This window comes from Capricornis sumatraensis, chromosome 10, assembly GCF_032405125.1.
Source record: "Capricornis sumatraensis isolate serow.1 chromosome 10, serow.2, whole genome shotgun sequence".
Classification (NCBI taxonomy): Eukaryota; Metazoa; Chordata; class Mammalia; order Artiodactyla; family Bovidae; genus Capricornis; species Capricornis sumatraensis.
The window spans coordinates 62,669,728-62,693,544 of NC_091078.1; the positions used below are offsets into that span (position 1 = coordinate 62,669,728).

General features: G+C 45.2%; 1 protein-coding gene across 1 annotated transcript in view; it reads left to right on the forward strand.

The window, feature by feature from the left end:
• Positions 1-3,317: 3,317 nt before the first annotated feature.
• The window catches only part of LHFPL4 (LHFPL tetraspan subfamily member 4), a 28,990-nt gene continuing 8,490 nt past the window's right edge, over positions 3,318-23,817 (forward strand). Inside the window, exon 1 of the mRNA XM_068982924.1 lies at positions 3,318-3,723. Within this exon, the coding sequence (XP_068839025.1) occupies positions 3,318-3,723 (406 nt within the window). The remainder of the gene's footprint in view (positions 3,724-23,817) is intronic.

A 23,817-nucleotide genomic window follows, 5' to 3' on the forward strand; every position in this document is an offset into this window, starting at 1 on the left:
GAAAAGTGAAAGGGAAGTCGCTCAGTCGTGCCCGACTCTTTGAGACCCCATGGGCTGCAGCCTACCAGGCTCCTCCATCCGTGGGATTTTCCAGGCAAGATTACTAGAGTGGGGTGCCATTGCCTTCTTTGGGGATCAGTATAAGGGTATCTAGCAAGTCACAAATCTTCCTTTGCTAGGCTATTGGCTGGAAATGACCCTATCTTAGCAAGAACTCTCAGTTCTTGCCTTGAGAGAGAACAGTAAGTGGACTTCTGTGATTTCCCCTTGCCCCCTCGGAGTGCCTAGCTTGCCTCAGCAGGATAGGGAAAAAAAAAAAAAAAAGGCAATAATTCATGGCAGGATAAGGAGAAAAGATGGAGCTTCTGACTCCAGTAACTTATGTTCAGAACAGTACCCATACCAGGAGCACCCACAGAAGAAGACTTCAAGGTGCCCTATGAGGATGACTTCCCTCCCTGCTCCTCCCGGCACCTTTTATCTCCTCACGAAGCCGTATGCTTCAGGATGGCAGCGACCACATCTATTTTACCTGATCTCCTCCCCAGGGCCCAGCATAGTGCTGTGCTGGCACCTTGCGGGAGCTTCTCAGATATTTATTGGATAGGTTAAAAAAAGTAATGAATCAGGTTGATCAGTTTAACTGGCAGTAAGGACTCACCTTTTTGTACAAGTCAATCCTCCTCTTGGCCTCTGTTCTCCGTCTATCAAGTGGGAGAAGGTATGGAATGAGGCTCTCTCCATAACCCCTTCCAGCTCAATGCTTCTGGGATCTTAGGGTTCTCAGGAGACAGTCTGGATGCCTCTTCAAGGAACCAATGGAAGGGGAAACCAAACTGACTGAGCAAACTGTCTCAGGTGAAATGACTTCATGTGGGTCTGTGGTCCTCAAATTGTGGAGGACTGCACATAATTTTTTTTTTAATTTGAAAACAACACTGCCTATCTATTATTTTGCCAAATTTGGACACTGAAGAAAAAAAAAAATCCCATTAACTATCAACACCAGTTCTTTAAAAAAGAGTTTTGTTTTGTTTTTAATACCAAGAAAGCAAGAAGTACATCGTCTCGGCAAAACAAAAACAAAAACAACCAAAAACCCCACAAAAACCCCACAAAAACCCACTCACTCTCCCCATGAGAAAAAAGACAGGTGGCAACCTCACATGATAGTATTTTCTTTGTAGATAGTTCTAAATTTCATCAGACTGATCCCAGTGTATAGTCCAGTCCTTGGATCGTACTAACATTATTTTCACCACCCCTCAATACCTGTCAAGTGGGGCTTAATCTGCCCACTTTACAGATGGGGAAACGGAGGTTCAAAGAGCAAGTGCAAGATCAGGGAGACAGTAAGTAGTAGCCAGAGTTTTCTGGATGCCAGCTTAGATCACCTTGGCAGAACCTAAACCAAAAGCTATTTCACAGCAGGGAAGAAATGACCTGCACTGGCCCCCCTGGTACGCCCCCTCGTGTTTTCAGGTCTAATCGTGAGTCGACTTGGATGCTTTGTCCTTTAACACACTACAAGCTCGTGATGTATCCACTTCATGCCAGGCACCGGGAAAGTGTAGGAAGACAAACCAACACGTCCCCAGCCTCCTTCTCTCCTGTTCCCCATACTCACCCTGGGTCCTGCTCTCCAGGCCTAACTCCTAATGCACTGGCGGCCAACGAATCCCCACCGCGGGAGTGGCTGTTAACAGTTTTGTGGGGGGTTCCCTCTCCCAGAGGTGTTGGCAGTTTCCTAGGAGCCTCTGGGAACTTTCAATGCCTCCAAGACCCAAAGGTCTGGAAGTGTAATGGTGCAACTCGAGGCACTGGGATAGGCTTTACCTGAGTTAACCTGGGAGCCAGGGGTCAGTTCAAACTCTTATCGACTAATACCCTGCTCGGACCCTCCCCCGTTCCCATGGGCTTTGCGTGGGCCCCGCAACCCCACAGCTCGGGCTGGGAAAACGGGGTCCCCCAAATTAGAAGGCCTTACTGTGGAGGAGGCTTACTGCTCGGGCTTGGGGACCCCCAGGACCGTGCCTACCCCGCTCCCTGACTGGACTGCCAGAACGCGGAGCTCCTCTTTCCTGTTCCGCTCCGCTCCGCCCCGCACGCCTGCTGCAGGAACGCGCCTCCGTCGGGCCGCGCCGGTGCACGAGAGCTCGCGCCTCGGCGCGGGAGCGCGCCCCGGGGAGAACCCGAGCAAGATGGAGGCCGCGCAGAGGCCGCCGCCTGGGCCCGGCAAGCCGCCTCTGGGAGCGCAGAGCCGCGGCGCCTAGGCCGTGCCAGTCCTGGACCCACCGCTCCGGATCGGGCCCAGGTTGGTCTCCCCGCACCCCCTCCCCGCGGCCGCAGCCTCCGCGCGCGTCCGGCCTGGGCGCGGGGTAGCCGCCCCCCACCCCCCACCCCCGGCCCTACTGGGGCCCGGCCGCTCCCCCGCTCCCCGGCGACGGCCCCCTGCCCCTTGCCCACTAACTCGCGGCCCGGGCTGCCCGCCGGCCCCGGTCCGTAGTCCCCTTGGCCTGGAAAACCTCTCTCCCTATCCCTGGCGCGCCAAACCTAGCCTCCCCTCAGCCTCCATCCAGCCCTGTCTTCTGAGGGACCCTCCCAACCCCCCGCCCGGTGTTCAGACCCTGCAGTCCCGGTCCCCCGATGTTCCTCTAGCCTCATCCTGGTTCTTCCACTTCGCCCTCCCCGTCCCAGCCCCCATATCACCTTCCCAGTCGCCTAGTACTTGCCCCGTATATCCCCTTCTTACCCTCTCACGGAAGCGCCCACCTCCCTTTCCACAGACCCCTTTTAGACACCCAATACCAGACCTCCTTTTACCCCTAATACCAGCCCCCAAATTCCCTTCCGACCTCCCTGTAAAACCCTTCAGCTAATTCTTCGGTACCGGACCACAGCCTCCATTCCATCTCCCCACGATCCCCTTACTCCGCCAATACCAGTCCCCAAGCCCCCTCCCCAACTCCACCATAACCACTTTCTAACACTCCCCCCAGCTCCCATATTCTCATTCCAGCCCCCTCATCCCAGCCCCCCAACTTTCACACGGCCTCTTCCTAGGTCCCCGAATTGGAGATCTTTGCCAGTCTCCCCCTACCCCGACCCCTCCCCAGTACTCTCATGACCCCTTCCTAGCTCCTCCATACCAGCCCCCGAGTCCACTCAGCTCCGCCTCAGGCCCCGCCCTCGCGGGTACCTTGGCTCAGGGCCGCTTCTCGCGTGCGTCCCTAGCTCCCGCCCGGCAGCCCGGCGGTCGGTCCCGGGCCGGCGGCCCCCGCCAGCCGCCGCCGCCGTCGGCCCCGCCCCCGGGCACCATGCTGCCCTCGCAGGAGGCCTCCAAGCTCTACCACGAGCACTACATGCGGAACTCGCGGGCCATCGGCGTGCTATGGGCCATCTTCACCATCTGCTTCGCCATCATCAACGTGGTGGTCTTCATCCAGCCCTACTGGGTGGGCGACAGCGTGAGCACCCCCAAACCTGGCTACTTCGGCCTCTTCCACTACTGTGTGGGCAGCGGGCTGGCGGGCCGAGAGCTCACCTGCCGTGGCTCCTTCACCGACTTCAGCACCATCCCGTCCGGCGCCTTCAAGGCGGCCGCCTTCTTCGTGCTGCTCTCCATGGTGCTGATCCTCGGCTGCATCACCTGCTTTGCGCTTTTCTTCTTCTGCAACACGGCCACGGTCTACAAGATCTGCGCCTGGATGCAGCTCTTGGCAGGTAGGGGAGGGGCGGGGGCGGGACCCCTAGAACAGACGCCGAGGACGGGGCTCCTTTCTTCCGAGGCCCCTTTTTGAAGGAGTCAGAGGTAGATTCTGCTCCTCTGTCTAAAGACACACCTCCTTCACTGACTCTCAGTAGCCACTGGGGAGGGGATTCTATGAGAGAGACACGTTGGGGCAGAGGGCAGAGGCTTAGAGCTGTCTATAGGTTTGTGTGCTTGGATGTGGGAAGATTGCGTTTATTGATGTGTTAAGCATTTTGTCTGAGTTTCTGAGGGTCTCTGAGAGTCTCTTTTGGTTGTCTTAGGGGAAAGAATTGTCTGAATGAAGAGTTACTCTATATGTGAGTGATTTCTGTTGCACTGAAAGAAAGCATGAGATGGGGAATCAAGAGATCTGACTTTGACCTTTAACTTGCTTATGTTATCAACTTCGATGTTTCACTGTACTTCTCTGAGGCTCTGTTTTCTCATCTGTAAAACAGTGGAGAAGATTCCAAATACTCATGAAAAAGTATTTTGTAAACTATGAAGTGCTGTGAAAAGATGAGGGGGATTGGAGAAGGCTGTCTATTGTGTCTATCCAATGTTTGAAATGTGGGTGGTTGACAACACCTGGAAATATGGGTCTCTGGAGGGCAAGTCTCCAGCACCCCCTACCCCAAAGGCAGAAAGGGTTCTGGTGCCATGCCTAGTGAGAATGAGTCTCTGGGGACTCTCTGAAATGTTTGGCTAAGACAGACACCTTGCCCTAAAGACCAGAGAAGGGCCTTTTGGGAGTAGGAACTGCTGAGACAGTTTTCCAGGATCCATTAGATCCACCCCTGCCTACCTTTCAATCGAAGACAGATTTTGAAGATTCAGCAACTTGGGCATTTGCCTAGTTGCAGGCAGAGAAGAGAGTTGGGCTGGGGAAAATGGGGCCAGGATATGGCAGGGATATGGAGGAGGAAGACTGATGAAGATATGGTGAAGGAAAAAGCTTAGAGCATTCCAGGGTTGAGAAAGAAAAGGGAAAATGTGATGATTATGCAGCTAAGATGGTTTTTAAAAATAAGTGTCTCAGGATATTCAACAAGTGTCAGCCTCTTCAAAAGAGACTTCCTGTAGAAGGTGTTCTGTCACTTGCTGATGATTCCACTGCTTAAAACACTGTAAGGAATTGTCTTTGGATTGTGAGGCATATGCTCTTGAACATTGTCATGGAGGGAAAACTACCATCTTTTCAAGAAGGTCTCTGGTTTTTGGAAATGGCCAAGTGTAGAAAACACAGGAGGTGATCAAATTGAGACTGGTCACTGGAGATGAAAGTCAAGGTGTGAAAGCAAAATCAGGAGACTGGTTTGCTTGCCTAGGAGGACTGTTACAAATGCTTGGGGGAATTATGGGCTCATTGGAAGAACTAATCAAGCTCTCAAAAGGACTGCCTTGCAGAAGTCAGCATTTATTCAGTGTGGACATTCTGATGGGGTTGTTTCAAGTCCATCTCACTACAATCAACTTAGATGGAGGTCTTTTAAGATTCTGGAGAAAATGAGAAAGGAGAATTGTAGGATGTGTGTGTGGGGGTATCTGTCAATTCCCAGAAAGTGATTTCCATTCTACTCTTATAAGGCGAGCCAGAAAGAATATAAACTCAGCTGGAACTCCCATTTCCTGAACTTTAATTTGTAGTCTGCAGATGGGTTGTTGACCTCTTGCTCTTCCAATTCTCTGTAATCCATGTGGGTTTAAACTTGGGGATTTGATGAACTATCCAACAATCCCATGTAAATACAGAATTTCAGGGATCTGAGAAATCAGCTTCTTTGAACCCTGCCTTCTTCCACTCCTATCTTAGAGAGAGGAAACTGAGCCTGGAGGAGTGAAGGTCACACAGCCAGTAATAGAGTAAACTAGGCTTGACTCCTGGCCCAGTGCTCTTTCCCTTGTCTAACTGCCCCACTCCAAAGGTGGTTATCAGAGTTGAGCAGTTCATTCTATCTGGCTTAGGGATTTCTGAGCTCTGGGTAAGTGATTGATTCACTTTGCTTAATAAAGGGCAGGGACCGGAGCACTGGACTACTAGTCATGGCATTGTGCTGGGGTGTGTGTATGTATCTTAGCTAATTCTGCCTGTGACTCACCATGCAGTGTTAAGCAACCATTTTTGGCTTAAATCTCAGTTTTCTCATCTGTACAATGGGGGACTAATCAGTCAGATTAGTGGATTTAAAATATGTCTTTCAGCCATGTGGGGTTCCTAGAATACCTCTTTCACTAAGATCATTCTACTTAGAAAGGGAGAAATCAGTCATTCTCAGAGAAACTGCAGAGAAGAAGAGGACCTTGTTTGTATCACATAAGTAGAGAGCCTTCTCTGGCAGTCCAGTGGTTAAGACTCTGTGCTTCTACTGCAAGCAGCATGGGTTCAATCCCTGGTTGGGGAACTAAGATCCCGCATGCCATGCAGCAAAAAAAAAAAAAAAAAAAAAGAATGCCTGTTGTATAGTTTTTGTTCAAGTGAACATTTACTCAGGTGTTTTGTTTGTTTTTGTTTTGGGCTGCATTATGAAGCATGTTGGATATTAGTTCCCCACCTAAGGATAAAACCCCTGCCCCCTGCATTGGGAACATGGAGTCTTAACCACTAGACCACCTGGGAAGTCCCTTTCCTTAAATATCTTAGAGTCTTCTGAGTGCAGAGCACTAGACCATTGGGAAAATACAGAGAGAGATTTATTCCCTTCTGTATTTCTCACCTTCTCAGTGATCATCCCTCTGCTAGGTGCTGCAACACTGAGATCAACTCTGACCTCAAGGCTCCTAGGTCTATAAAGCGCAATCTCTGCTCACAGGAAGCTTACCCTCTAGCTGAATCACTATATTGATCAACACTCTCTCAGTGAAGTGACAGAAAGCCAACTCAAGCTGACTTAAGTAAATTAAAATAAGGTAAAGGGGGTAGATATGCAGATGACACCACCCTTATGGCAGAAAGCAAAGAAGAACTAAAGAGCCTCTTGATGAAAGTGAAAGAGGAGAGTGGAAAAAGTTGGCTTAAAACTCAATTCAGAAAACTAAGATCATCCCATTGCTTCATGGCAAATAGATGGGGAAACAATGGAAACAGTGACAGACTTAATTTTCTTGGGCTCCAGGGTCACTGCAGATGGTGACTGCAGCCATAAAATTAAAAGACACTTGCTCCTTGGAAGAAAAGCTATGACCAACCTAGACAGCATATTAAAAAGCAGAGATATTACTTTGCCAACAAAGGTCTGTCTAGTCAAAGCTATAGTTTTTCCAGTAGTCATGTATGGATGTGTGAGTTGGACTACAAAGAAAGCTGGGCACCAAAGGATTGATGCTTTTGAACTGTGGTGCTGGAGAAAAGGCTCTTGAGAGTCCCTTGGACTGCAAGGAGACCCAGTCAGTCAATTCTAAAGGAAAATCAGTCCTGACTGGAAGGACTGATGCTGCAGCTGAAACTCCAATACTTTGGCTACCTGATGCAAAGAATTGACTCATTTGAAAAGACCCTGATGCTGGGAAAGATTGAAGGTGGGAGGAGAAGGGGACAACAGAGGATGAGATGGTTGGATGGCATCACCGACTCAATGGTCATGAGTTTGAGTAAGCTCCGGGAGTTGGTGATGGACAGGGAAGCCTGGCATGCTGCAGTCCATGGCGTCCCAAAGAGTTGGACATGACTGAGCAACTGAACTGAACTGAAAGAGAGTAGTGGTTTTGGCTCACATACATTAATAGTCAGGAGCATAGGCTTCAGGCATGGATGGATCCAGATGCTCAAATAATGTCATTAAAAATAAGTCTCTCTCCATTTTCTGATTCCTCTGTGTTGGCTTGTTGTTAATTTCACTTCTCTTTTGAAGGTGATAGGTATGGCTACCAGCAGCTCTGAATTTACATTGCTTCAACTTAGCACTGCCTGTGGACAAAAGAACACTTGTTATTCAGTGATTACAGAAAAAATTCCAGGGCTCATTCTGATTGGCTCAGCTTTGGTCAAGAGTCCACCTCTTAATGAATCAGTGAGACTTTGTCTAAGGTCTTGACCACCTGCCCATTCCTGGGACACATGAACTGATAGGGGAGAAAGAGATTCCCACACAGGGAAATCAGGTGTGACCACTGGAGGAGAGGTACTGTAGGTTAGACAATTGCAGACAGAAACCTCCCCCTGGACAGTCTGAGCACTAATATGTGCTCAACCTTAGGTGCTGTGGAAACCCAGGGCAATTGAGGAGGCTGCTGGCTTACTGGGGAGGTGAAGCTTGAGTAGGGCTGGGTGTGGCCAGATGTGCGGTTTGAGAGAGCATTCTGAATGGAGGGGAAGATCATGGTGGCAAGACAGAGGGGAGAAAGCCACATCTGGCTTGAGTGTGGGCTTCACTTAGGGGAGCAGCAGGGAACAGGGCCAGGAAGGAATGATGGAGCTCCAGTGTGTGAGGTTCTGAGCACTGGGTCAGAAATTTTAATCAGCAGATAGTTCAGAGCTATGACCACTGTTATTATTCAGGCAAAAACAGTTAACAATTTCTGAGCCTTTATTATTATCTGCTTGACCACATGCTAAACATTTACATGCATACTATTATTGACTCCTCACAACCTCCCTGTGGAGTAGGTACCCTAATGAATATTTCATAGGTGAGAACACTGAGCCTCAGAAAGGAGAGTCATTTGTCCAAGGTCATGCAGTGGGTAAGTGGTTGAGCCAGAACTGTAACCCTGTCTGTCTAACTTGAAAGCCCAAGGATTTATGAAGGATTTATAAAGGAACATTCAGGATGGGAATAAAGACAGGACAAATTTACCAGAAGAGCTGAATGCTAAGTGGAAAGACTGGGAGACCCAGGTGGCTCTTTGTGGAGTGAGGTGTCAGCTTTTCAGGGCTTGTCAGAATCTCTCTGCTGTGCTTTATCTGGTCTTTCCCATTTACGAGGTGCTAGCCATTTTCACATTCATTATGTCATTTGCTCTTCATCTGTTAAAATGACTTGTCTAAAGGTCAGACATCTAGCGAAGGGAGGAGCTGAAACTTCATATGAGTCTAAATGGATCTAGAATCTGTTTTTACCCCTCAACTGGGACCCAGGATGTGAATATACACATTACAACAGTAAGGTCAATGTACTGAGTGCTTACCTGTGGGCTGAGTGAGGTTAGCCAAGGGGAGGTTGCTGGCTGGAAGCCTGGTTCAGGGTCAGAGGGGGCAGTGTGGAGAAGTGGAGGACTTAGAATTCCTGCTCTGCCACCTCCCAGTTGTGTTCCTTGGATAAATGGGGTTTCTTCTCCAATTCTCAGTTCCCTTTTTGGTAAGATGATGATTATGTACCTACTTCAGAGGTGATGGAAAGAAAGAAACGAAGCCATGGGGCTGAAATGCTGAGTGTGGTTCCTGGTGTACAGTGATCAACTGATGAATGGTCACTCTTATTCCTGTGACGTAGTCTGAGTGAAGAGCTGCTTGTGAGGGGTCCTTGCTGCTCGGGTGAAAGACTCTGGACTTGCTGAGTTGATCAGAGGCCTTGAGAAGCCAAGGACTGTTAGCTGGGAAGGGTCCTGCTCATCAGCTGGCTCCACACCCTCATTGTAGAGATGAAAAAACTGAGTTCCAGAGAGAAGAGACAGATTCACGGTCACAAAGTGAGACCCTTCTGTCTACAGAAGGGAGATGATTCTGACCACATTTACTCAGTGTTGAGGGCCCACTGTGTGCAGGGCACTGGCTGGTGCTAGAATCACCATGGAGAAGAGAGCATGTGAGATGGAGTGGGAGCTGGGGAGACTGACGGCGACACCAGGGGTTGGGTAGTGATCAGAGGTGAGCATCTTCCAGCCTAAGATGTGTGTCCTAAATCATCAGGGGTCTCTGTGCTACAGACAGCGACGTCACTACAGCTTAGAATATGTATCCACATTCCTCCCCACTTCCGTGGGTTATGTGTTACATCTGGTTTGGGGTTTTCTTCATCCAGAGAGTCTTTGTTGTATGCAGTGAGACTGCTGAGCACATGTGGGGACTTTCTTTCCTCCTACCCTTTTTCCCTCCCTCCTTTTCTTTCTCCACCAACTCTCCTTTCTTCCTTCTTTCTTGCTTTCACCTTCCTTCCCTCCCTCCCTTCTTTCATTTTCTGCTTTGCTCCCTCTCTCCCTACACCCTTCTCACACCAGTCCTCTTACTGACAGCCTCCTCTGTGTGTCAGGGAAGCCTGAGTGAGTCCTCTTTCCCAGGAATTTCCCACGCGGTCCAGTGGTTGAGATTCCGAACTTCCCCTGTAGGGGGCGCGGGTTCCATCTCTGGTCAGGAAAGTTCTGCATGCTGCGTGGTTTGTGCTGTGCTGTGCTTAGTCCCTCAGTCGTGTCGGACTCTTGGTGACACCAGGGACTGTAGCCCGCCAGGCTCCTCTGTCCATGGGGATTCTCCAAGCAAGAATACTAGGGTGAGTTGCCATGCCCTCCTCCAGGGGATCTTCCCAACCCAGGGACCGAACCGAGGTCTCCCGCATTGCAGGCAGATTCTTTACCATCTGAGACACCAAGGAAGCCCAAGAATACTGGAGTGGGTAGCCTATCCCTTCTTCAGGGGATCTTCCCAACCTAGGAATTGAACCGGGATCTCCTGCATTGCAGGCGGATTCTTTACCATCCAAGCTACCAGGGAAGCCCATGGTATTGCCAAGGGGGAAAAAAAAAGGAGTCCTTGCTCATAGTATAATGAGAGATGTAGGAAGGAAATCAGATCATCACACTGTAGGATGACACATGAAATGACTGAATCATGCAAGGGTATCTTGGGGGCACGCACTTCTGACACATTAAGGACAGCCAGGGAAGTCTTCCAAAAAAGTAACAGCTTTTGAGATGAGTCTTAAAGGATGGGGAGGAAGGAGAAGCGGGAACCAGGCACAAGAGACAGTATGATTTAAGGTGCGGAGGAGGGGAAAGCCTGGTGCATTTCCGGCGCCACAAACAATTAGTGTGAAGGGAGGTGAGAGCTGAGACTGGGAAGATGGACAAGGGCTGCACCGTGGATGCCTTGTACACCACGCTGAAGAGTTTAGACTTTATAAGCAGCGGATAGTTGTTGACTTTTTAAAAAGTGTTTAAAATTCTTTGACTTTTGTTTTCCTTTTGGAAAAGTTAATACATTGCATATGAAACAAAATTCAAAAGATAAAATGACGTACAATCACATGTGTCCTCCCTGCTCTCATCCCTCAGGGATCCTCCCAGAGGTCTCTTCCCAGGGGCCTCTTCTCAGGGGCAAACACTTTTACCATTTCTTGAGTATCCTTTCTGAGAAATTGCATAAATATACAAGCAAATGCCAACAATTTTTTTTTAATCAACGGTATACTAGTTATCTATTGCTGCAGAGAAAATTACCCCCAAACCCAGTGGCTTACTCATTTCTTATCTCTGTTTCTGTGAGTCACAGGTATTTGGGAGCAGCTTAGATGGGTAGTTCTGGCTCGAGGTTTCTCATGAAATTGCACCCAAGACCTCAGTGAGGACTGGGGTCAGCTGAAGCTTGATTTGGGTTGGAAGAGACCTCAGAATAAGTGATCTGAGAGAAAGAAGAAGATACACTGCGCATCCCCCTCTTTTGGTAACAGCTTTATTGGCATATAAATCATGTGCCACAAAATTCTCATGTATAAAGTGTACAATTTAGTAGTTTTTAGTATATTTACAGAGTTGTGTAACCATTACCGCAATTGATTTTAAGATATTTACATCACCTCAAGAAGAAGGCTTATACCCTTAGGTTGTCACCCCCTAAGCCTACCATCCCCATCCTCTCCCTCCTCTAAGCAACCTTTAACCTACTCTCTTATCTAGTAAGACTGTTCTGGGCATTTTGTATAAATTGTTGTTGTTTAGTCACTAAGACATGTCTGATTCTTTTGCAATCTCATGGACTGTAGCCTACCAGGCTTCTCTGTCAATGGGATTTCCCAGGCAAGAACAGGAGTGGCTTGCCATTTCCGTCTTCACTTGTGTGAATAGAATCGTATAATTTGTGGTCTTTGTGACTGACCTCTTTCACTTAGCATAATGTTTTCAAGGTTCATTCATGATGTAGCATATGTCAATATTTCTTCCCTTTTTTATGGCTGAATAATATTCCACTGTGTGGATATACCACTTTGTGTTTATCCATTTATCAGCTGTTGGACATTTGGGTTGTTTCTATCTTTTGGCTATTTTGAATACTGTTGCTGTGAATATTTGTGTACAAGTTTTTGTGTGGATACATGTTTTTGGTTCCCTTGGATATGACATGTTTTCAGTTCCCTTGGATATATATGTGGGAGTGGAATTGCTGGCTCAAGTGTCAACTTTAACATTTTGAAGAACTGCTAGATTGTTTTCCAAAGTGGCAGTATCATTTTACATTCCCACCAGCAAGTGTGTGAGGGTTCTTATTCATATCCTCAGCAACACTTGTGTTATTATTTTTTTTTTTAACCTGACTTTTTGATTATAGCCATCCTAGTGGGTATGAACTGATAATTCACTGTGGGTTTGGTTTGCATTTCTCTAACAACTAAACATCTTTTCACATGCTTGTTTGCCATTTGCATATCTTATTTGGAGAAACATTTATTCAAGTCCTTTGCCCATTTTTTTCCTTTCAGTTTTATTGAGATATAATTGACACATAGCACTGTATAAGTTTCAGGCATACAGCATAATTTGGCTTACATATATTATGAATGATTATCACAGGTTTAGCAAACATCCATCATCTTCAGTTCAGTTCAGTTCAGTCGCTCAATCGTGTCCAACTCTTTGCGACCCCATGAATCACAGCACGCCAGGCCTCCCTGTCCATCACCATCTCCCGGAGTTCACTCAAACTCACATCCATCGAGTTGGTGATGCCATCCAGCCATCTCATCCTCTGTCGTCCCCTTCTCCTCCTGCCCCCAATCCTTCCCAGCATCAAAGTCTTTTCCAATGAGTCAACTCTTTGCATGAGGTGGCCAAAGTATTGGAGTTTCAGCTTCAGCGTCAGTCCTTCCAATGAACACCCAGGACTGATCTCCTTTAGGATGGACTGATTGGATCTCCTTGCAGTCCAAGGGACTCTCAAGAGTCTTCTCCAACACCACAGTTCAAAAGCATCAGTTCTTCGGTGCTCAGCTTTCGTCACAGCCCAACTCTCACATCCATACATGACCACTGGAAAAACCATAGCCTTGACTAGACGGACCTTTGTTGGCAGAATAATATCTCTGCTTTTCAATATACTATCTAGGTTGGTCATAACTTTCCTTCCAAGGAGTAAGCGTCTTTTAATTTCATTTTTGCTGCAATCACCATCTGTAGTGATTATATAGATACAAAATTAAAGAAATAGAAAAAAAATTTTTGTGTGACGAGAACTCTTGTGATTTACTCTTTTTTGTTTGTTTTTAGGACTTACTCTCAACAACTTTCATATATAATATACAGCAGTGGTAATTATATTTCTAATACTGTACATTACATTCCTAGTACTTATTTATCTTATCCCTGGAAGTTTGTACCTTTTGACCACCTTCATCCTATTCTGTCTCACTCCACCCCCACCTCTGATAACCACAAGTCATCTGATTTCTTTTTCTGATTTTTTAAAGTATAATTTACCTACTGTGCTATGTTAGTTCCTATCATACAACATAGTGATTTGATATTTCTGTATATTTCAGAATGATCACCATGATAACTCTGGTTACTCCATTACTGTACAAAGACATTACATAGTTATTGACTATATTCCCCACACTGTATCTTACATACCCATAACTCGTTTATTTTGCAGCTGGGAGTTTGTACCTCTTAATCTCTCACTCACCTATTTCTTTCCTCTCTACATCCCCTTCCCCTTTACCCATTTTCAAATTGTGTTATTTTTCTTTTGATTATTGAGTTGTAAGAATTCTTTCTGTTCTTGATATAAGTCCCTTATCAGATATATGATTTGCATATATTTTCTAGTATTCTGTGGCTATCTTTTCACCTTCTTGATAGTGTTCTTTGTAGCACTGAAGTTTTAAATTTATATAAAGTCCAACTTATCATTCTGTTGTTGTTGCTTGTGCTTTAGATGTCATATCTAAGAATCCGTTTCCAAATCCAAGGTTACAGAAATGTCCCTGTATGTTTTTCTCTAAGAATTTTATAGTTTCCATGCTTACACTTAGGGCTCTGATCCATTTGAGTTAATTCTTGTGTACGGTGTAAGGCAAGGGCTCAACTTCATTCTTTTGCTTGTGGCTGTCCAGTTGTCCCAGCAGTGTTTATTGAAAACAGTGTTCCTTCTGAGTTGAATGGTCTTGGCGCCTTTACCTAAAATCAACTGACTATGGGTTAATTTCTGGACTCTCATTTCTGTTCTGTTGATCTGTATGTCTACCCTTATGCCAGTAACAGACTGTCTTGATGACTGTTGCTATCTAGTGAGTTTTCCAATCAGGAAGTGTGAGTCCACCAACTGCATTCCTTTTTCAAGATTGTTTTGAGCATCATACTGCCTTTTTCTAAAAAAAACTGAAGTATAGTTGACTTATACAATATTTAATATTGTGTTAGTTTTATGTGTGTAACAAAGTGATTCAGTTATATATTTTTCAGATTATATTCCATTATAAGTTATTATAAGATACTGAATATAGTTCCCTGTGTTATTATAGTAAATCCTTGTTGTTTATCTATTTTATGTACAGAATTTTGTGTCTATTCATCCCTTATTCTTAATTTACTCCTTTCCCCTCTCCCTTTCCCCTTTGGTAGCAATAAGTTGGTTTCTAGTTGTGAGTCTGTCTCTGTTTTGTATGATATTCTCTGAGTCCATCCATGTCGCTGCAGGTGACAATATTTCATTATTTTTATGCCTGAATAATATTCCATTGTGTATATATGTATATCACTTTTTTTTGGGTCTTTTCTGGATATATGTCCAGGGGTGGGATAGCTGGATCATATGTTGCCTCTATTTTTAGTATTTTAGGGAACCTGCATACTGTTCTCCATTGTGGCTGCAATAGTTTACATTCCCACCAACAGTGTAGGAGGGTTCTCTGTTCTCCACATCCTCTCCAGCATTTATTATTTGTAGACTTTTTGAGGCTAGCCATTCTGACTAGTGTGAGGTAATACCTCATTGTGGTTTTTATTTGCATTTCTCTAATAGTGATGTTGAGCATCTTTTCAGGTGCCTATTGGCCACCTGTACGTCTTCTTCAGAGAATTGTCATCTGCCTTGCTCATTTAAAAATTGGATTATTTGGTTCTTTTGAGTTGTATGAGCTATTTATATATTTTGGTTATTAACCCCTTGTCAATTGCACAGTTTGTAAATATTTTCTCCCATTCTGTAGGGTGTCTTTTCATTTTGTTGATGGTTTTCTTCGGTATGCAAAAGTTTTTAAATTTGATTAGGTTCCATTTGCTTATTTTTGCTTTTATTTCTTTTGCCTTGGGAGACTGATCCAAGAAAATATTGCTACGCTTTATTTCAGAGAATGTTTTGCCTATGTTCTCTTTTAGGAGTTTTATGGTGTCATGTCTTATATTTAGGTCTTTAAGCTACTTTGAGTTTATTTTTGTATATGGTGTGAGGGAATGTTCTAATTTAATTGATTTACATGTGGCTGTCCAGCTTTCCCAACACCCTTTGCTGAAGAGACAATCTTTTTTCCATTGTACCTTCTTGCCTCCTTTGTCGTAGCAACTGCCTTTTATGTTCTAATCTCAGACATCATAGACCACTTCTGCCACACTCTATTTTTAGAAGTGAGTTACTAAATCCAGCCCACATTCAAGGGAAGGAGAATTCAGCTCCTCCTCTTGAAAAGAAGTATATTTTAAAAGTTGTGGACATATTTAAAAACCACCACAAATGGTAGGATACTAAACAGTTGGTTTGTCTTGCTTTTTAAACTCAACAACACATTTGGAAATTGTACCAAATCAGTGTATAGAGATCTTTTTTCTTTAAGAGCTGCATAATATACTTTTTTTTCCCCAAGATTTCTTTGGTGTGGACCATTTTTAAAGTCTTTAATGAATCAGTTACAATACTGGTTCTGTTTTATGTTTTTGGTTTTTTGGCCACGAGGCATGTGGAGATTCTTAGTTCTCCCCGACCAAGGATTGAACTGACACCCCCTGCACTGGAAGGCAAAGTCTTAACCATTGGGCTGCCAGGGAATTCCTATAATATACTTTTGTATGGCTGCGTCATCATTTAGAAATCAATATTTAAATTGTTTAGAACATCTTGCCATAACAATATTTCAATGGATAATGTTGTATATAAATAATTAAGACACATATGTAAGTATTAGGATAAAATAAAGACCTAGAGTGGAACTGTCAGATTAACTGGTCTCCGCGTTTACAATTTTGACAGATTCAGTCATAGGCTCCTCCGTAGACGTTACACAAAGATACACTCATAGCAACAGTGTATGAGGGTACCTGTTTCCCCACATTCTTGCCAACTGAATGTGTTATCAAATATTTTGACAACCCAATGGGCAAAAAGTATTCTTATGGTAGTAATTTGTCTTTCTCTTAGGAATGAGGTTGAGTGCCTTTTACATATACAGGCAAACCTCATTTTATTGCAGTTCACTTTATTACATCTCACAGATTTTTTTTTTTTTTTTTGACAATTTGAAGCTTTGTGGCAACCCTGTGTTGAGCAAGTTGATTGGTGCCATTTACCCGATAGCATTTCCTCCCTTCATGTCTCTTTGTCACATTTTGGTAATTCTCACAATATTTCAAACTTTTTCATTATTTTATTTGTTATGGTTGATCTGTGATCAGTGACCTTTGTAATTGTTTTGGCATTTACTTTAGCTATAAAGGATTTAAAAATTAAGTTTGTATTTTTTTAAGACATAATGCTATTGTACACTTACTAGACTACAGTATAGTGTCAACATAACTTTTATATGTGCTGGGAAACCAAAAATAAGTTTGTGTGACTTGCTTTATTGTGGTGGTCTGGAACTAAACCCACAATATTTCCAAGGTGTTCCTGTCTTTTTTCTGTAAACTGTCAGTTCATAAATATTTTTCTACCAAGCTAATGGTATTTTCCTTCTTTGATTTGTTAAGAACTCTTTATAAGTTAAAAGTTAGCTCTTGGTGATATGAGTTGCAAATATTATCCGTCAGTTTGTTTTTTGATTTTGTCTATGGGTGTTTTCTCCATGGTGAAATTCTACTTTTCTCAGCTTAAGCAGATTACCAGTTCCTTCCGGTATGGCTCCTGAGTGTCGTATTTCACCTAGAAAGGTTTTGGAGTGTTTTGAGTTGGGGTGGGAAGCATAGATCTGGTTGTTGGTAGAGAGGATGGGCTGGAGATGTAAAGAGGTTGAGGGCTGAACTATTCTTATTCTGACAGTCTTTTATTTTTGCTTTATTCTTTTCATTTCCATTTCATCTTATCCATCATTATGAACCTTTAATCCCAGAGCTGTTTAATGGCATAATGAGAGCCTGGATCAGGAGTCTGCCTGGCACAGAGTGTCTATTGAATAAACAGATGATGAGCTCTGATTTAAGTCCTAGCTCCACCACCTGCTCCTTTGGAGGCAGCATATTCAGTGGTCAGCCAACCTGAATTTGAATCCTGAGTGTGGCATTACCAACTAAAGTGTCCTTTGGAAGGTTATACACTTTCTGACTCTAAGTTTCCTCCACTATAAAATGGAGACTATAACAGTAACTAGCTCATATCCAATGGTTAAGACTTTGTCTTCCAATGCAGGGGGTGTGGGTTGGATCCCTGATGGAGAAGAAAAGATCCTACATGCCTTGTGATGAAAAAACCAAAACATAAAACAGAAGCAATATTGTAATTACTTCAATAAAGACTTTAAAAATAGTCCACATCAAAAAAATCTTAAAAAGAAAAGAAGGGTCTCTTATCTTCTGGGACTGGAGGGAAGTTAAGATTAGAGTGAATCTAGGTAAAATTGTTATCAATTAAAAAAACAAAAAGAAAGGTTGAAAATTGAGAACTGGGAGATACACCTAGAAAAGCAGGGAGCTTAGAAAGTTTGGCCTTGGAATTTGGGGTCTTATTCCTAGGTTCTGAGCAATTACATTTAGGCATGGGAATGATCAGGGCCAGATGTGGGTTTAGCAAGATGACTTGGGCAGCTGCTGCAGGGAACAGACTGGAGGGAGGCTTGATGGGAGATCAGGAGCCTGGTGGAGGGCAGTGGCAGTGGCAGTGGTCCATGTGAAAGTGCTGAGGCTGGAGGAGGGGAAGGAGGAGACCTATTTAGGAGCCCAGCAGGTTTGTGTCTGGTGGGGCGAGGTGAAGACAGGCAGCTCTCGCAGATGATTCCAGGTCCCCTCATTGAACGATTGTATCTTGGGATGTCATGCCCAAAGGACCCAGCAGGAGATCTGCTCAGGCTGGGAAATGCTGAATTTGTCAGAGGAAGGGTCTGACAGCTGTTGGCTTTTCAGGCCTTGGCCTGAGGAGAGCGGTCTCAGCTGGAGATGCAGATGTGAGTCTGAGTGTGGGTGAAATGGCCTGGGGAAGAGGAGAGAGCATGTGGAAGCAAAAGAGGAGCCAGCCCAGAAACACCAACCTTTCAGATGCAAGGAGGAGGAGGAGCCAGAAAAGGCGGCTTGGAGAGAGGAGCCAGAGCAGCTGCTCAAATTAGCAACAGAGAAGCTGAGAACAGCCCCGAGAAAGGACAGCTTCCTGGAGGAGCCAGAGGGGACTGGGAAGGGATGGGGTCACCTGGATGGGCCTGGGCCAGACTGGAGGAGTGAGGCAGGAAGCAGGGAGAGCGGCAGCCTAGAGGGGACGGGGAAGGGATGGGGCCACCTGGATGGGCCTGGGCCAGACTGGAGGAGTGAGGCAGGAAGTAGGGAGAGCGGCAGGGGGCTTCTGCCCGAGTCCTTGAGCTGAGTGTGGCAGAGCTGAGCCAGGGCAGCGGGGGATGCAGCAGGCAGCGGATTCCAGGGTTGTCCAGAGGCCATGTGAGGGCTCTGTGCAGGCTGGACCCAGGGGTGGTGCGGTAAATACTGTTCCCAAATATTATCATTACTGCACAAAGTGATAGGAACCCCATTTCTCTGTAACAGCATCTGTGACACCAGGTCCAATTATTTGTGTTCCTAACAGTCCCCTGACTAAACTGTAGTCTCCTGGAGATCAGGAACCACAACCCAGGGACTGAATGGCTTGGAGGAAGTGGCCCAGGGAAAGGGAACAGTGAGTGCCAAGACCTCTAGGGCAGGGTGGGTAGGGCTGAACAAAAACGGTAGTTAGGGTTAGTGTTAGGATGACGGTTGGAAAGGAGGTGCAGTGTGGCAGGACTGTAGGGATCCAGAGGCTGAGTGGCTTGGAGGCAAGTAGGGGGAGCCTGTGGGCCACACAGTCCAGGAAGAGGCCCCAGGGATTATCCTGAGCGTAAGGGGCAACTTGGGAAGGTGTTGAGCAGGTGAGTGAATGGCACTGTCTGCTTTGGAAAGCTTCCTCTGAATGCTGAGAGGAGAGCAGACGAAGAGAGGGCAAGGATGAGAGCAGAGAATCCAGTTAGGAGTCACTGCGGTCACGCGGGAGGGAGACCACGCAGCCTCGACAGATGGCTGCAGTGGAGACAGAGAAAAGAGGTCAGCCAGAGATACGTTTTGGAGGTCAAGCCAGTCAGCCCTGCAAGTGGATGGGATGTGGGAGTGAGGGAAAGGGAGGAGTCAGGGTGCCTCCGTCATCTGGGTGCTGGGGGGGCCGTGGGGAGCCAGGATTCCCACCCCTGAACTCCCCAGCTGACAGAAGTGCCAAGATTGGACCTGGATCTTCAAATCCAGTGGGCTGTGGGACTGTTAAGAGACCCCGTCTCCCCTGTGCCACAAGCCCCTGCCCTGGGAGGGGCAGGACGGAGCTGGTGCGAAGGACATGAGGACAATCTCTGTCTCGGGGTAGAGGGGGGGTTCTCCCTACAGCTCCCGGTGCACCGGGCCTGGGGAAGCACTCCCTTGCAAAGCTGTGGTCACAGTGCCAACACAGACCCTTTTCCAGGCTCCTCTCAGCCCCAAAGTCAGCCTGGTTCTTTCTAGAAAAACCATCCTAAAGGTGAGGAAGGGGCTCACAGAAGATAGGACATGAGCAGCCATCCGTGCATCCTGCGCTATACTGCCCCTCCGTATCTCTCACCTACAGCTTTGTCAAATTATCCTTGTTCTTTGTGTGGACACTGGAGAATATAGATAAGCAAGATTACACACGTCATCTCACCCTCCCAGAAGCAGTCATCTTAACTGTTGGTCTGCAATCGTATAGAGTACTGGTTATGAGCAGGCTCTGGAGCCAGACTAGCTGGGTCCAAATCCTGGTTCTGTAACTTACCAGCTCTGTGGCCTTAGATAACTTGGATTACCTCTTTGTGCCTCTATGTCCTCAACTGTAAAAAGAAGATAATAACAGCACTTATTCCACAGAGTGTTGTGGGGATTAAGTGAAGTAATGTGTGTAAGATACTTAGCACAGGACCTAGTGTGGTAAATTTATATAACTATTGCTATAACTGTGTAAGTATCCCCAAAGTGAAATTATATTGTATGTTATTTTTCACATCTTTTTGAAACCTAATGTATCATGAGTAATTTCTGTATCATTAAATCTTACTCAATATAATTTAATAGGGGAATAGTATTCCATGGTATGAAAGAATATTCCTGTGATGTTGGATAATTAGCTGCTTATTTCTTTCCTTCTTTTATTATATCTCCCCCTCTGCCTTCCATCTCATCTCTTCCTTCTTTTCTTTCTTGCAAATAATGACGTGATAAGACATCCACATAGCTAACTCTTAAGAGTACATTCTTGAGCATTTTCTTAGGATAAAGTTTTATGTTTTTTGTGTGTGTGATTAATTCATTATTTTTTTGAGTTTCATTTGGCTTGTGCATTTTGATTCTTTGCTGCTTTAATTATTCCATTCTGAGTGAAAAATCTCTGGCAACAGTCACTTATTAGCGATCAGCTCCCACCTACCTTATGGTTTCAGTAGGTCACTTATTCACATGGTCCTGGATTCAAAAGGGGCCACAGCTTAGTAGTGCAAGGTCTCTGTCCTCAGCCCCTAAGTTCCCTCCTCAGAAGTGACCAGGGTTATCAGTGTGAATGTTACGTAAGTGGATTCAGTCTTTCCCAGTGTTATGACTCTAAGAGGCATCCAAATTGTTGCATGTGGCTACAACAACAAAATACCATAGACTGCGTGGTTTACACTTATTTTCTCTTAGCTCTGGAAACTAGAATTCCAAGACCTAGGTTCTGGTGAGAGTCCTCTTCTTGGCCTGCAGACAGCTACCTCCTTCCTTCTTGCCGTGTCCTCACGTGGCAGGTGAGGAGAGACAGCAAACTCTTTGGTATCTCTTTTTAAAAGATTTATTTATTTCTATTTATCTATTTCGGGCTGTGCTGGATCTTTGTTCCTGTGAACTTTCTCTAGCTGCAGTGAGCAGTGGCTACTCTGCTGCGATGCATGGGCATCTCGTTGTAGCTTCTCTTTTTGTGGAGCACAGGCTCTAGACACGCAGGCTTCAGTAGTTGTGGCAAGAGGCTCTTTAGTTCCTCTTCACTTTCTGCCATAAGGGTGGTGTCATCTGCATATCTGAGGTTATTGATATTTCTCCTGGCAATCTTGATTCCAGCTTGTGCTTCTTCCAGCCCAGCATTTCTCATGATGTAATCTGCATATAAGTTAAACAGGCAGGGTGACAATATACAGCCTTGACGTACTTCTTTTCCTATTTGGAACCAGTCTGTTGTTCCATGCCCAGTTCAAACTGTTGCTTCCTGACCTGCATATAGGTTTCTCAAGAGGCAGGTCAGGTGGTCTGGTATTTCCATCTCTTTCAGAATTTTCCACAGTTTATTGTGATCCACACAGTCAAAGGCTTTGGCATAGTCAATAAAGCAGAAATAGATGTTTTCCTGGAAATCTCTTGCTTTTTTGATGATCCAGCGGATGTTGGCAATTTGATCTCTGGAAATCTGGAAGTTCACAGTTCACGTATTGTTGAAGCCTGGCTTGGAGAATTTTGAGCATTAATTTACTAGCGAGTGAGATGAGTGCAATTGTGTGGTAGTCTGAGCATTCTTTGGTATTGCCTTTCTTTGGGATTGGAATGAAAACTGACCTTCTCCAGTCCTTTGGCCACTGCTGAGTTTTCCAAATTTGCTGGCATATTGAGTGCAGCACTTTCACAGCATCATCTTTTAGGATTTGAAATAGCTCAACTGGAATTCCATCACCTCCACTAGCTTTGTTCGTAATGATGCTTTCTAAGGCCCACTTGACTTCACATTCCAGGATGTCTGGCTCTAGGTGAGTGATCACACCATCGTGATTATCTGGGTCATGAAGATCTTTTTTGTACAGTTCTTCTGTGTATTCTTGCCACCTCTTCTTAATATCTTCTGCTTCTGTTAGGTCCATACCATTTCTGTCCTTTATCGAGCCCATCTTTGCATGAAATGTTCCCTTGGTATCTCTAATTTTCTTGAAGAGATCTCTAGTCTTTCCCATTCTGTTGTTTTCCTCTATTTCTTTGCATTGATTGCTGAGGAAGGCTTTCTTATCTCTTCTTGCTATTTTTTGGAACTCTGCATTCAGATGCTTATATCTTTCCTTTTCTCCTTTGCTTTTCACTTCTCTTCTTTTCACAGCTGTTTGTAAGGCCTCCCCAGACAGCCATTTTGCTTTTTTGCATTTTTTTTCCATGGGGATGGTCTTGATCCCTGTCTCCTGTACAATGTCATGAACCTCCATCCATAGTTCATCAGGCACTCTATCTATCAGATCTAGTCCCTTAAATCTATTTCTCACTTCCACTGTATAATCATAAGGGATTTGATTTAGGTCATACCTGAATGGTCTAGTGGTTTTCCCTACTTTGTTCAATTTAAGTCTGAATTTGGCAATAAAGAGTTCATGATCTGAGCCACAGTCAGCTCCTGGTCTTGTTTTTGCTGACTGTATAGAGCTTCTCTATCTTTGGCTGCAAAGAATATAATCGATCTGATTTCGGTGTTGACCATCTGGAGATATCCATGTGTATTCTCTTGTGTTGTTGGAAGAGGGTGTTTGCTATGACCAGTGCGTTCTCTTGACAAAACTCTATTAGCCTTTGCCCTGCTTCATTCTGTACTCCAAGGCCAAATTTGCTTGTTACTCCAGGTGTTTCTTGACTTCCTACTTTTGCATTCCAGTCCCCTATAATGAAAAGGACATCTTTTTTGGGTGTTAGTTCTAAAAGGTCTTGTAGGTCTTCATAGAACCATTCAACTTCAGCTTCTTCAGTGTTACTGGTTGGGGCATAGACTTGGATTACTGTGATATTGAATGGTTTGCCTTGGAGACGAACAGAGATCATTCTGTCGTTTTTGAGATTGCTTCCAAGTACTGCATTTCGGACTCTTTTGTTGACTATGATGGCTACTCCATTTCTTCTCAGGGATTCCTGCCCACAGCAGTAGATATAATGGTCATCTGAGTTAAATTCACCCATTCCAGTCCATTTTAGTTTGCTGATTCCTAGAATGTTGACGTTCACTCTTGCCATCTACTGTTTGACCACTTCCAATTTGCCTTGATTCATGGACCTGACATTCCAGGTTCCTATGCAATACTGTTCTTTACAGCATTGGACCTTGCTTCTATCACCAGTCACATCCACAACTGGGTATTGTTTTTGCTTTGGCTCCATCCCTTCATTCTTTCTGGAGTTATTTCTGCACTGATCTCCAGTAGCATATTGGGCACCTACCGACCTGGGGAGTTCCTCTTTCAGTATCCTATCATTTTGCCTTTTCATACTGTTCATGGGGTTCTCAATGCAAGAATCCTGAAGTGGTTTACCATTTCCTTCTCCAGTGGACCACATTCTGTCAGACCTCTTCACCATGACCCGCCTATCTTGGGTGGCCCCACATGGCATGGCTTAGTTTCATTGAGTTAGACAAGGCTGTGGTCCATGTGATTAGATTGACTAGTTTTCTGTGATTATGGTTTCAGTGTGTCTGCCCTCTGGTGCCCTCTTGCAACACC